The following is a 12985-nucleotide window of genomic DNA, read 5'->3' on the forward strand; positions in this document are numbered from 1 at the left end:
ACAGTCGCGAAAAAGAATGTCATTAAACTTTTAAAGCAGAAATAATTGCAGCATTATGAAACATACGCCACAAACTAGTTTTTAACTTACTTAAATGTTGTCTTGTTTTTTAAAGAAAAGCAGATGCACTGCACAGAAAATGAGCCCTTTTAGAGAAGGCTAGACGGATGGCTAAAGGCCAACATGAGATCCAATTTCCAAACCAATCGATGGAAAGTTTTAAAAATGGCGTTCCAGCCTCCGACAGCTCGCCAAGGTATTTCTGTTTTTCGTCTCGAAATCGCCTAAAAGATTAATTAAACAATAATTAGTGTGGAATTTTTTTATTTTCTGTAGAACTCCAAAACAGAAAAATCTTGGAAGAACTCCAACAGAAGAAACAGCTCTTGCTCAAGCAGGGACAGGGGAATGCCAGGTTCGATTGGTCATCGCGTTCTGATTTTTGCTATCGTAGTCAGTACCAGTACTAATCATATTACAATTAATCAAATCTTTCAACATTGCAGCCCTGCCGTACTGCCCGCAACGGTAAGTCAAACCTGCCGACAAAGTAATATCATGCTGAATCTAACGCACAGCTCTGAAATTCATCGTCTCTAGTAGTCCTGCTATTCCAGATATCCAGTAACCCACAGGATTATACGCATCATTACTGTTCGGAAACGTGCAATCGCAGCTCCAACATGGAGGCGCATTCATATGACGTCAACTAAAAAAAGGGAACTGAATTGGTTGTCACACAACAGTAATGTTGTTGTAAAGTCAATGTTCACTTATGGAGTAGCCGGTGTCATTTAAAGAATACCAACATCTCCATAATAAAGAACTTATCTCTTTCTCTCTCTCAATATTCACCAACAGTGTTCAGCTCTACGGTAGTTTTCAAAGCAACCATACACTGCTTCGAAGTATCCGGGACTGGTTTTGTAGAGTAAAAAGAGAGGGCAGTACAGTGACGCGCGTGCAACAGTTGAAGGCAGGGACCTTCCTGTGTCGTTATACCAAAGGGCGTCGCTTTGTGAACATTTGGAACTGCGCTACACCAGTTTGACCACATGCACGAGCATAATGGGGATCTCAATAAACTGCAAACCAAAGTGAGAGCAAACGTCAACTTTACCTCAAACACGGCAAATCTGAAACAGAGACCTCTGAAACAATTTTGAAAGCTTATGTCAAAAAGCAGTAAGATGTGCAGTGTTTTCAGTGGCATTTACGCCTCAAAACGTCACTGAAGTCGAGAGGTTGGATAAGGTCGCTCTATTTGTCTTCCAGCGATGTTCTGCCGTTCCTGAAGTGTAAGTGCCACTTAAAACACCTAGCAAAATTCACTGCTTTTTGATACAAGCTTGCTGAATCATTTCAAAGGTCTGTTTTATATTTGCCGAGTTTGACTCGGAAATGATGTTCGCTCTCACTCTGGTGTGCAGTCTCTGGTGAAATTGCATCCATGCCCGTGCACGTGATCACAAGTACTTGTGTAGCACAGCTCGAAATGTTCACAGGGTGATGCCCTTTGGTATAACGAGACACAAAGGTCAATTGCTTTGACTGCTGCGCACGCATCACTGCGCTGCCGTCATTTTTTGCGCTACAAAATCAGTTTCGGAACTTTTTGATCACACCTTATACAAGTCGACGTTGAGAAGTGCTTACATCAGATAGAATGGCAGACACTGCCACATCAATCTAAATTTTCATATAATTGTGCTTTAACACAATTTCCTTACAATTCATTTTTTTTTTCCAGCCAGCACCAAACACTACGGACGCCCACGCCTTGACAACGTCGCAGAGGACGGCGCTTCAACATGCCCACTCCACTTCCGTGGGATTTTTCATTCCGCAGGACTCTTCCTTCGGCAATCTCATATTACCCGTCTTACCTCGGTTTGACAAGACGTGACGGAAGTTCCACAAACGCACACACACACACGGACAGTCCACAACCAAATGTGGTCTGCTGGCAAACGTTTAATAAACAAAGCCAACAGTACAGCATGAAACAGTTGTACAAATGCACACATTGTGTGACTGTCACTATACAGTTTGATGTATGTAATTAATTAAAAGCTTCAGTGATGTGCAGAAATTCCTCCCCGGTTGTTTGGCACAAAGGCTACAACCCATGCATCATAGTGTAAACGGGGGTTCACATTTGCGTTGTACAGCACAGTGCTTCCCCATTGGCTCGTCGTAAGGTTCACCATAGCAACAGCTCAAAGCAAACAGTCTTAACGATGTCAAACGCAACTGTGCGAGCGAGCCTATAGTAGGCGAGATAATGAAAGTGAGAGCGACAGTTCAGCAAGATGGTGTTTAGTGACGTTCTGAGCAAAGACTGTTGCAACCAAATTGCCAATTGTTGCCTGGTTTCTCTAGTGGTGCCATTGATTTGGGAATGTGAAGTCACTTTCTGTATTGATTTGCTTATAGAACAGCTTATTTTTGCTAGAAAAAAAAGAAAGCAAAAACCAATGCAGTGTTAAGCTATAAAGTACAAGATTGCACACCCTAATTCTTTGGCAATGCCATTAATTTTTCAAATAGTTTCATTTCGGCAAGGTTGCCATTATTTTCCGGTAATCAAAGGGGAATTTTCATAAAATACACATCTCATACTAAACCTAATTACTGAATCCTTTTTGCTCCGATTTTTTCCGGTTACCTCTAATGAATTTCATGCATGGTGAGATTACCACTGTGGCCAAGGCAAGACAATGAGAGACTACGTAAGTGTGACTGGTGTGAATGTGTGTTCAATCTTGAAGTGAGTGACTAGAGCAGGTGATACTTCACACACTGCTTGGGACTAGAGTCCAGCGTGGCGCAACGTCTTTGGAACATGCGACGAACAACGCTTCAATGGTGTGTTCGTCCCCTAGAAGAAAAAGGCCATATATTAGAAATGTAGGCGGCTAAGGGCATCTACAGGTAGGATGCAGCAGGATGCATCTCGCGGTTGATATGCCGCACAGGAACAAGCAATGGTTACTCTTAGTTTCACCACCTGATGCAACGGTGTCTGCTGTACACAAACTGCATGGTTGAGGGTGCGTGCGCAGCCAAAGCACAGTGGATGGCAACAAGTGCACGCTGAGGGTTGGGCATTCGAGAGAGATGCCCTGTCGGTCTCGACCTGCAGGGGACTAAAATGACAGCTACCGTATTTACCGTCGTAATTGCTGCAACACTTATAAACCAGGTCTGCACGTATCTATTCCCACAGAGCATATGCATGACTGGATGAAAAAATTAGACTGGGCAAGCTGGTAGTAAGGTAACTGCTGTCACAAGTGCTTCTCTTGTTGTCCTCGTTTGTTTTTTGTAGCTGTCATTTTTTTTATGTTAAACATATGTACGACCAATGCATCCAATTCGGTACCTGTCGTGAATAGTTTTCAATGTTGCCGAGAGAGTGAACATATCCGCTGAATGCTTTTCCATCTGTATTAACCTGAAGTGCTTGTTGCGTTTCCACATTTGAGATGTAGTACCTTTGGTATGCAGTTCTTTTGGATGAACAAACTGGACACAGACAAAAAGGTGATAAGACGGACATATTTATTAAATGTAAAAATAATAAAATATTTTCCAGCAGTCTAAAATATTGCGTACATTCAGGGCACAGCCTCACAAAATGCAGATCTTAGAACCCCTACAGAGCTTCCTTCTCGCCACTTTTCGAACGATACTATAAGCAGACTTTTCTTTTATTGCACCCTTTGAGCATTTGTGCCCAAAACGACATGCCAGCTGACCAACAAACGCGCTCTCCAGACGTTGACATGCAAACTGTACATTGTGTATGCAAACTTTATTTTAAGTCGTTCGATGAAGACTTGGGAGAAACTAAACACCAGGCACCCAATGCAGACTTCAATGTAGTGAAACAAACAACCAACCCATAGCATGAATATATCTACAGCAAGAAACGGCTCTAGCAAAACGGGCCGGTGAAAAACGAGGACAATGAAGGTTGTGCAATTAGTGTAACATAAATTTGTATTTCAGGAAAGAGGAGCATTCCGAATTGCTCCTACCACTCTCACTATAAGTTCACAATAAAAAATAAAAACAATGGTCGTGTTTTTCGCTCGCATTTTGTAAGGTGGGAGGGTTTCATAGCACCGTTCTTAACTTGCGCCAATTTAATAGTCGAGGCACACAATACAAACTGGGTGTCGTGAACAAAAAGTCGACACTTCAAATGGGTCGCCCGTAAAGACGACGACTTGAAGTACCACAGCTCAATAATGTAGTGAACTGGGCGAGTTGGCCCACCTCGTACATGATGAAAACAGCTCAAACGACGAAGCAAAGACGACAGAACAGCTTGGTCCTGTCGTGTTTGTTTCTTCACTTCGTCTTCATCATGTATACCACACCATAATTTTTCTTGAGTTCCGTTGCAGAAACACCCTTAAAACATAAACTGTTGACTCGGCGTGTGTCGGCAGCAAGAAATGAATCCCAGAGTTCCATGATGCGGATAAAAAAAATGAACGGAGCATATCGTCTTTGGTTTCCCAAGTTCGACACCACTATAGCTACAGAATACAGATAGTAAAAACATTAATTTTAATTTTTCACAGACTCCGAGTTGCAACTGAAGATGCTAACAGGGTACTGTGAAAGGTAAAATAGGTCTTCAAGAGAGATGACAGTGTGCTATGCCTAGCCATCGCTTTCAGCAGCACATTTTTAAAGTTTGTAGTTCCTTTACAGACACCCGCCCCGGTACAAGGCAACAATGAATCTTTGGAAGGAGGCGTTTCCGTTCTTCGTTTCGGTGCGACGGTTGTCGGGTGTGGGAGGCAGGCAAGGTTTGTTGCGTGTCATGCTTCCCAAGTATCAGCCAAAGAACTCGCTGCAAGCAGAAAAAAAAAAGGGGGGCGGGTGATGGGGAGATTTTAACGAGCACGAAATGAACGGGCACTGATGCTAAGCATGCTACTTGCAAGTACGCGAATGCAGCTCATGCGGTACTTTTACACACAAGCGTGGAGGCATAGGTGGATGCAAGAACAAACGATAGCATGCTAACAGGACTCTGGTAAAGGTGGCGCAAACTTTGTCTGGGCGTGGATGTGAAAAAATGTTGGGATGCAATACTGGTTGAATTTTGGGCCAAACTTGCGCAGAACTTCTACCACAAAATTGGGATGGGTATTGAAAGAACAGAAAATGCCCCTTTTCGTGCCAAACAACCTAGGAATCGACACTGAAAAACTCCAACCGTACGTGAACCGGTACCACGACAGGTTTGCAGCACCTCTGACCCGCGGCTTTCAAACGGATGTCTAAATGCAAACGCACAATTCAGGAACAGAAAGCAACCAATGTACTGTTGCGGCATTTCTAAGCGACACTGTAGCACAAACCTACACAAATGTAAAAACCAAGGTATACATCTACCAAAAAGAATTTTTCTCTAAGGTTTCACTCCTTCTACATGATGAGAATGACCAGAAAAATATAATCCTTACGCGAGTTTCCTAAAGAAGTCCTCTCTGCGAGAAAACCAAAAGACTGCTGTAAAATAACTCTGCAATGAATCTTGGAGAGGCGGTGCAACAATTTTAGGACTTTGGTCAATTAAGGAATTAATCTGTGTCGCCTATGGAACGAAGAACAGAAAACCATGTTTTTTTACGTGCTCTAGTTTAAAAAAAGTGAGACAAATCGAAGGTAAAAGTGCCTCTCAACTCTCGCGTCGTCCTTTGAGTAACGTACTCTGGGGGATCACGTGGTTTCCCTTTGGGTTTTCTCTTCATGTCCCCCAGCCGCTCACTCCGCGATTGTTGACTTTTAAAGGATAAGCGTCAACGAAGGTTGCAGCGAGCAATCGACACACAAAAGACAATTCGCCACGGGGCTGATGGCGAGTGTAGCGGCAGAGGGGGACAGGTTTTGTTGGCTTCCAAGTGTCCCCCAGAAAACGTTTCAGCGCAGTTCCCGTAAGCATTACACGTGGCTGCAGATCGGCAAAGAATTTGTTTTTTCCTCCGCGATTACGCAGCGAAATAGCAGTCTTTTGCGACAAGGTGGCATGGTTTTTCTCACGTGTGCCTAGAAAAACGATATAAAAAATACAAACCGCACATTCTTTTGACCTGAAAATTGTTGCACTACCTCTTTGAGTAGTATTGTTATTATTTCATTACGAAGGATGAGCTGACTCGTGAATATGCAACTTGCAGAACCCATGTCCGAGATCGTTGCCTCTCGGTGCTCACTCAAATAAAAGCATGAATGCTTACGGATAAAAAAAAATTGCGCTTCTTGTCGACCCGACGGCCGAAATGCAGGTAACCTGAAAGACTTTCAATCACTTTAATAGTGGCATGTTTTACCCTAAATTACTGAACGAGTTGTTGCGGAAACTGGATGTTAGTGCCTTCTACGTTACAGCCAGAAAGAATGGCTGTCAGAAATCGAGTGAAGATTGTTACAAATTGCAACAAGGAGCCCCTTCTCACTGTAAACACGAAATGCTTGAGAAGAGGTGTTCTTCAGTTTCACCCAACTTTCCCATGGCTGACTACCATCGATCTGGTGAGCTCCGCACCCAGAAGGTCAGAGGCCTCCGCAGCATTTCCCAGCCAAAGCCGCTCTCGCTAATTAAATCAGGAACCCAATTCTAATGTCTACGTATAAAGAGATAAAGTGTAGTCTATAACAGAAGCAGCTGTGAAAACTCATACAGTTGTCGACAAGATAAGAACAGCGAGGAGTTCTTTTGGCTGTGCAGACTTTAGCACGAGCTGCCTACTATCGATAACGCCACGGCGTCTTGAGTCTCGAGTGCACACAAGCAATCAAGGCACAAAGGCAGCAATAAGCACGTGCTGAATGTTCGGCATTCGAAAGAAGAGTCCCGCACATCTAGTCCTCTCGGTGACCATAAAAATATGCTGCAAATGGAAACATGCGCATCAATATTGCGCTTCCTCGACATCCGCGATAATGCCCTACGGCAGTGGTTCTCAAATGGGGGTCCCCACAGGCCTTCTTAGGGTCCCAAAGCCCTCAATCGAGCAATAATTTTTTTTTTTTTAATTGACGTTGACTGTTTACATGTGCACCAAATGAGTGGGGTTGATTAGTTTATGTTTCAGAGCTTCAAAGTTGGCTTGCATGCATTTAGTTTTCTTTAGTTGACCTTTTGTTATTGTGATCGTCTGCTATCCCACGTCCTCCCCAATATAAGGGCTCACCCCATCGCTTCCCCCGAACCCCGAAAGGCAGGCGGTTGAGAACCACCGCTTTATGGCAATGCGGCTTCTTTGTAAACGAATAAAATAGTGTGGTTTCTTCTCACTTTGCCTGGACGCCCGGCATGTTGTGACGTTTGGTTGTGGCCAGCCGCTGTCTCGCCAAGAAAGATTGGCCGCCGCTCATCTGCACTATGCGCTCCTCCGCCGACTGCTGCTGCAGCTTGGCGCCCTGCGCCAGACGAAAACAGGCCGCGTCAGCCGACTGGAAATGGCGACGACGTTCTTACGTTTTGTGCAAACAAAGTAGAACCGAGCTTTTGCATAAATGCAAAAGCTCGGTTCCACTTTGCCCACTAAATGCATCTCTTTCTTTGGAAGTTCTCTCCTGCAAAGAGAAATTCCAAAGAAAGAGATGCGACACCTTGGCGACGTCCACAAGACCCACAGGAACGCAAGGTCAGCTTTGCGGACCACATAGAAAATGCTCCCAGAGAAAAGCTGACGCATATTTCGAATTTGAAAAAATCTGTGACAGTTTGGAATATTCTTTGAGTAAAGCCGTCTTTTTGCATTATTTCCATGAGTGATGTAGTTGCTGGATTTGCTAAACAAACCCTGCTCAAAGTGTCGACACTCCCCTGACCGATTGTTTTGTTGGCGCCGCCATCTTGTTGTCTAGTGCAAAGCAGACGCCAATGGCGACAGTTACGATTGGAAAATTAGGCCTCCCAAGCATTGAATTCGGCATCCGGGAAGCTCAGACGACGTTGTTTCACTCCGTCGCAGACTGTTCTAACACTTCTGGGGGGGGGCGCGCTTTTCCTTCAATTTCAGACGAAGCTTTGGATGGCCGATGGCAAGGATTGCAATCGCCAAGATGACCAAGGCGTAGTCAATGCTGAAGAGTAGCTTTAGCATTGACGATGCTTTGGTCATCAAGGTGTCACAAAAGGTACTCACGGCTTGAGGTGTCACGGCTCGAGGTGTCACGGCTCGAGGGTTCACGGCTCAAGGTGTCACGAAAAAGGGTGGCATGCAACGTCGGAAACGGGGATCTCCAGCACTCGACGGAAGGGACTCACGAAGTTGTAGAAGACGGTGCTGACGAGGCGCTCCTCCTTCTCCCACTGTGCCTTGAACATCTCCAGCTCCTGCTGAAGCTGAGAGATCTGCTTGGCCTTGTCCTGAAGCTGGTTCTTCAGGGCCACCACCTCCGCCCCGGAAGGGGACACGTTACGGGTGTCCAGTGTCTTGATGACCTGAAACCCCGGCATCCCCAGTCTTTTGAAAATGGGGTCCACGCACAAAAGACTTACGAAACTCTCTGCGTCGCGTACGTGAACCGTGCAACAAGGGAGGCCAAAAATCCATGCGAAGGCAACGTCAGCGACAGGCAACAATGCTAGCTGAATCTATGGTTATTTGCACTCTTTTCACGAGTGGGGACCGAATGTGTCCTTTCCTGCAGAGGACGCACACTATGACTAATCGCTACTACCTATGGAAAGCCTAGGGAATACCTAAAAAAGCCAAGGTTTTGGGAGTCCGCTAGGAGCTAGGAAATCCTAGGAAGTGTTTGCTCCCAAAAATGAGATCTGCACTGGACCCTGCGGATGTGGGGTACCGTGCTCGGTGTTGCGGGGGAGATAGGCTGCATTTCTGGGATGAGAAGCTTAAAATACCTGCAGATCATTTGCTAGGTTAATGCATAGATTGAAGTAATTGACTACATAAAGACCAGTGTACAAAATCCTAGCCCACCGCGATAAAAATGGGAATGAATAATTTCAAACGCAGGCTTTTCTGAAAAGAGGGGCTGCGCATAAAACAACATTTTTGCTTTTGGCACTCCTGGCATCGGTGTTGTTCTTGGAAACTGTTAATAGTGATAATGTTCCAATCCCACTCACATTCTTGGCTTTCTCAAGGTACTTCTGGTAGCGCTCCTCCATCACTCTCGTCTCCTCTGCCTTCTTTTCCAGCTGCTCCGTGAGCTCGCCCTGCCTCTCGCCTGATGAGCAGAAAACAGCCAGCGTCAAAACAAACCTCAGAACAAAACTACTGGTAGCACAAATAAGAGAAGATATCAACCCTCCTATTCTTGAGGGAATGATAGAACACATAAAACTAAAAAAATACCCCAAATTAACAAGAGAAACACATCATTTAGAGGTTAAGCAGAAGCAAAGAGGTCTGGCTAAACTTCCCAAAGGTACACCCAGGGGCGGATTTAGAAAGGGGGTCCGGATGTTCTGAGCCCCCTCTTGATTTCTGCATGTGTAAAATTTAGGGCGCGAAACGAGGGAGAGGGGGAGGGGGTTCCTAAACATGGGGTACGCTGACCAACAGCTGAACCCCCCCTCAGGAAATTCCTGCATCCGCCCCTGGGTAAACCCACATAATCGCAAATTATGTGGGTGTACCTTTGGGAAGTTGAGGTGGCACAGGCTCTGGCAGGCCCTTTATCTCTGCCCCTTACGCAAATGTTATCCGCAAAACAAATGAAAAAAAGAAAAAAAAACTTTCAGCCTTTCGACTCTGGTGAAGAAGGAAGACCAGCGAAGCTGAACTATGGTGGGAATGAAATAATGGCTGGCCGCAAGTCGGCAAGCCAGAGTGGAAAGGCCGCAAAGGTTGCCGCCATCTATGAGCGAGAACGGCAACCAGACATCCGGCAAGCTGGTTGTCTGGTTGCCGCCGTCGCTCACAGATGGCAGTAGCTGTCTGGAGTGTTGTGTCAACATTCATTGTCCACTGGCACAAAACTGGGGAAACTAGCCCTTAACAGCTCCACTGTAAAGCGTTTCCTCAAAGAAATATGTCTGTCATATTGCTGCACCACCCTAATCAATTAATTAAATAATCAATCAATAATTCAATAAATTAGACTACAGGCTAAAGGTCTAAGTTGGTTTCATGTCAAAGGGAACTCACAGGACTCTGCAAGCCGACCGGCCATGGCTTCGAGGCTTGACTCTCGTTCTCGCAGCTGACTTTCCAGCTCCTTACAGCGCCGTTGAGCCACGAACAGCTGCTGCCTCGCCTCCACCCCTTCACCAGCCGACGCGGCCTCCCGACTGTCCTCCAGCTGACTCTCGAGCTGAAGGTTGCGCTGGTTGAGCAGTCTGCAGCCGCAAACGAGAAAGCAAGGCAGAAATTTTACTTCTTCAGCTCCAGCAATGCCCCAGAAACACTGAAAAATCCCCTCTTAAAAAAAAAGGCTATCTGCTATTGTGAATATATCTTTCAAAACTGAACGTTTTAATGGCTGGTTTGTAGAGGAGTTGTAACGAAAACATAACACGAGCGTGCAACGATCACGTGGCTGGTGCCACTTAGAGTAACTGTATATACTCTGCTTGCAAAGCAGAGTATCGCAATGGTGCTCCCAGGGCGGCCATGTTGGATCCAAAACCGCACTGTGGGAAGTGACTGTGCTTCTGCAGGAGACCCGGAGGCGCAGATGGGGTGGCTGTGAAGCGGCGTGCTGCGGCGTGCGGAGCAGAGAAGATATAGCGCGGTGACATGCCGCGCGTGTGTCGTCTTCCCGTCATATGTCTCCTGTTTCTCTCTAGACCTCGGTAGAACACAGTAGCCGACGAAAGCACTGTCCTTTCGCGAGCTGTAGCTGAGCTTTAACGTCTGGTCTGAGGTAGCCGGATGTGCAGGACGCGTATCACTCCGTGAGCACTGCAGACGCGAGCAACGCGGTCGTCCTCCATGTCGCCTGCTCACGTTACAAAACAATGCGTTCATAATGTGCCAAGTGGCTACACATGATGTTCAGTGGTCAAGGAACCTTCCAGTTCGTTCGATTTTAGTGTGGGTTGTATATTGTGCAAACAAAAAGCGAGAAATATGCTCTGCCCAAAACTCTGCACTTGCAAGGTCGCTTTCCCTCATGAAGGTCAGATCCACCTTGGTGCACATGACCGCTTCTCTGCCAATCGGGAGTTGGCGGCGCAAGGAAAACGAACAAGACACTCTGGCTCTGCAAGCGGACCCTAAATAGTTATTGTACCAAAATGAGTTGCTGGGCGAGTTGGTTAGACGTGTTGACTTATTTCTCTTATTACAGTGTATCTCTCCTATACAGTTACTCTAGTACCACTATGGGTTATGTAGTCACGTGACATTACCTCTTGGTGTCACATGTTCACAGACATGAGGTCTCAGTGTCACGTAGCTAGGTAACGTGAAGTCACAGTGTCGCATGAACGGATTGTGTGACAGCGTCACACACCACAACATAAGTGATGCCGTATGACAATTACGGGGTTGGTATCACCCCAAGACCGCCCTCCGCTACATTTAGGGGGAAGATATTATATGTCGTGCTAGAACAGCCTCTCAACCCCACGTTCTGCATAATTCGGACCATCTGTAGGACCTCTCTGACTCCTTTGTTTTATACATATAAGCCTTCCTGAAGAGCACGATACTGGTGCCCGCCGCAGGAAACTGACCTGACTTCTGTCTCTAGGTCGTTGATATTGGACTGTGCGTATTCCAGCCGCGTCTTCACCAGCGTCAGCTGCTGGCCCTCACTTTTGCTCTGCTGAAGCTTCAGCATCTTGTTCTCGTGCTGAAGCCGGATCAGCTTTTCCCTGAAAATGCAGAAACACAGTCCCTCTTGCAACGAGAAACGTTCATCATCTGAAATTGAAAACCATTTTTTTTTTTTTTGTTGTAAAATGAAACAGTAAGTAATTAACCTAAAACTCTTATATTTTTATTTGGAGCAATGACAAAACAGAGTGAAGAAAATAAAAAAAATAATTGGCTGGCTATCCTGCAGTGTTTTGTCAACTTGGGCCTTATAGCAACATTCCTTCGCTTCGATGTGAAAGAGGTGAAGGTACCCAACTCTTTTGGAAAATACTCCGATTTTGAGTTGTAACCCTTAAAAAAGGTGTTTTTTTTGTTTTTTTCCCACGGGACAAGTTTATTTTTGTGTAGCATTACAATGTCATAACTTGTAATATCAATTACTCTTACCGTAAGTTCAAAGTTAATTCAATTCATGACACACCATCTACTTTTGTTATCTCCCAAAAGCTTTTATAATATCAAGAGCATAATGAAGCTCCAAGGCTGTAGCCACAGTTTGTTTACAATGTTTAACAACCGGAAGTTTGCAACCAGTGTCTCGCAACTAAAGCTACAACTAAAGTTGTACAATTAAAGTTGTACGACTGCTGTCCTACAACAACCATAATATCCCGAACCATCGCCTACCCGCCTGCAGCCTGAAATTCATAAAAAAAAAAAGTGGGGTGGGCCATGTCCCCGTGGGTAAGCACAAAAGGTTTAGAAAAAGCTAAATAAACGCCCAGTTTTCTGCAAGTATCTAGCACGGCTGCGCAAGAGATACATTAGACTCAGAACTCGAATTAGTTTCATTGTTTTATGCAAGAAATGCTCACGAGAGAATGCTTTACTATTGGAAAGTCCGTTGGTTGCATACGCGCGATGAACACCGCCGATCGGCATACAGCATGAACATTTGTTCTACAAAAGCATGTTTCTAACACTGCTATGTTCTCTTGGCTAAAAAGAAAAAAAGGTCTACAAAAAAACAGAAAAACCAACCAGGCGCAACGAGTGAGCGAGCAAGCAGACGAAAGAAGCAATGAAGAGCGACGCTGGGGAAGTGAGAAAGCTGGCAATCGCATTGCCAAACACTTTGGCGTCAGGCCTAAGTCGGGCTCCTTGTCAATCGCAAGAAAGAGGCTCTTGCGCCATTTTCTTGTTTGGTGCATACA

General features: G+C 45.4%; 2 protein-coding genes across 3 annotated transcripts in view; one reads left to right on the forward strand and one right to left on the reverse strand.

The window, feature by feature from the left end:
- Positions 1 to 146: 146 nt before the first annotated feature.
- On the forward strand, positions 147 to 2006 carry LOC8053165 (SOSS complex subunit C homolog). The gene is made up of 4 exons (XM_029970549.4): positions 147 to 256; positions 337 to 415; positions 507 to 528; positions 1751 to 2006. The coding sequence occupies exons 1-4, from the start codon at positions 184 to 186 to the stop codon at positions 1904 to 1906; spliced, it is 330 nt and encodes a 109-aa protein (XP_029826409.1). The 5' UTR covers positions 147 to 183; the 3' UTR covers positions 1907 to 2006.
- The window catches only part of LOC115311758 (protein Hook homolog 3), a 29280-nt gene continuing 18251 nt past the window's right edge, over positions 1957 to 12985 (reverse strand). The window contains exons 17-22 of one of the 2 annotated variants that reach the window (XM_040211585.3): positions 11687 to 11827; positions 10155 to 10345; positions 9131 to 9231; positions 8303 to 8479; positions 7325 to 7449; positions 1957 to 2881 (exon numbers count right to left, since the gene is read on the reverse strand). In XM_040211585.3, coding sequence (XP_040067519.1) covers positions 2863 to 2881; positions 7325 to 7449; positions 8303 to 8479; positions 9131 to 9231; positions 10155 to 10345; positions 11687 to 11827 — 754 coding nt within the window. In that variant the 3' untranslated portion in view covers positions 1957 to 2862. Of the gene's footprint in view, positions 2882 to 3547; positions 4871 to 7324; positions 7450 to 8302; positions 8480 to 9130; positions 9232 to 10154; positions 10346 to 11686; positions 11828 to 12985 lie in introns of those variants that run through there. The other variant, XM_040211586.3, reaches the window with a different exon arrangement.

This window comes from Ixodes scapularis, unplaced genomic scaffold (genome assembly GCF_016920785.2).
Source record: "Ixodes scapularis isolate PalLabHiFi unplaced genomic scaffold, ASM1692078v2 PGA_scaffold12__126_contigs__length_90152505, whole genome shotgun sequence".
In the NCBI taxonomy this organism is placed as follows: Eukaryota; Metazoa; Arthropoda; class Arachnida; order Ixodida; family Ixodidae; genus Ixodes; species Ixodes scapularis.

What these genes read in the sequence shown, in the direction of transcription:
- LOC8053165 (XM_029970549.4), top strand. Translation starts at nt 184, where the DNA reads ATGAGATCCAATTTCCAAACCAATCGATGGAAAGTTTTAAAAATGGCG. An exon ending in CAGGGACAGGGGAATGCCAG is followed by an intron (nt 416 to 506) that starts GTTCGATTGGTC and finishes TCAACATTGCAG; the next exon opens with CCCTGCCGTACTGCCCGCAA. An exon ending in CTGCCGTACTGCCCGCAACG is followed by an intron (nt 529 to 1,750) that starts GTAAGTCAAACC and finishes TTTTTTTTCCAG; the next exon opens with CCAGCACCAAACACTACGGA.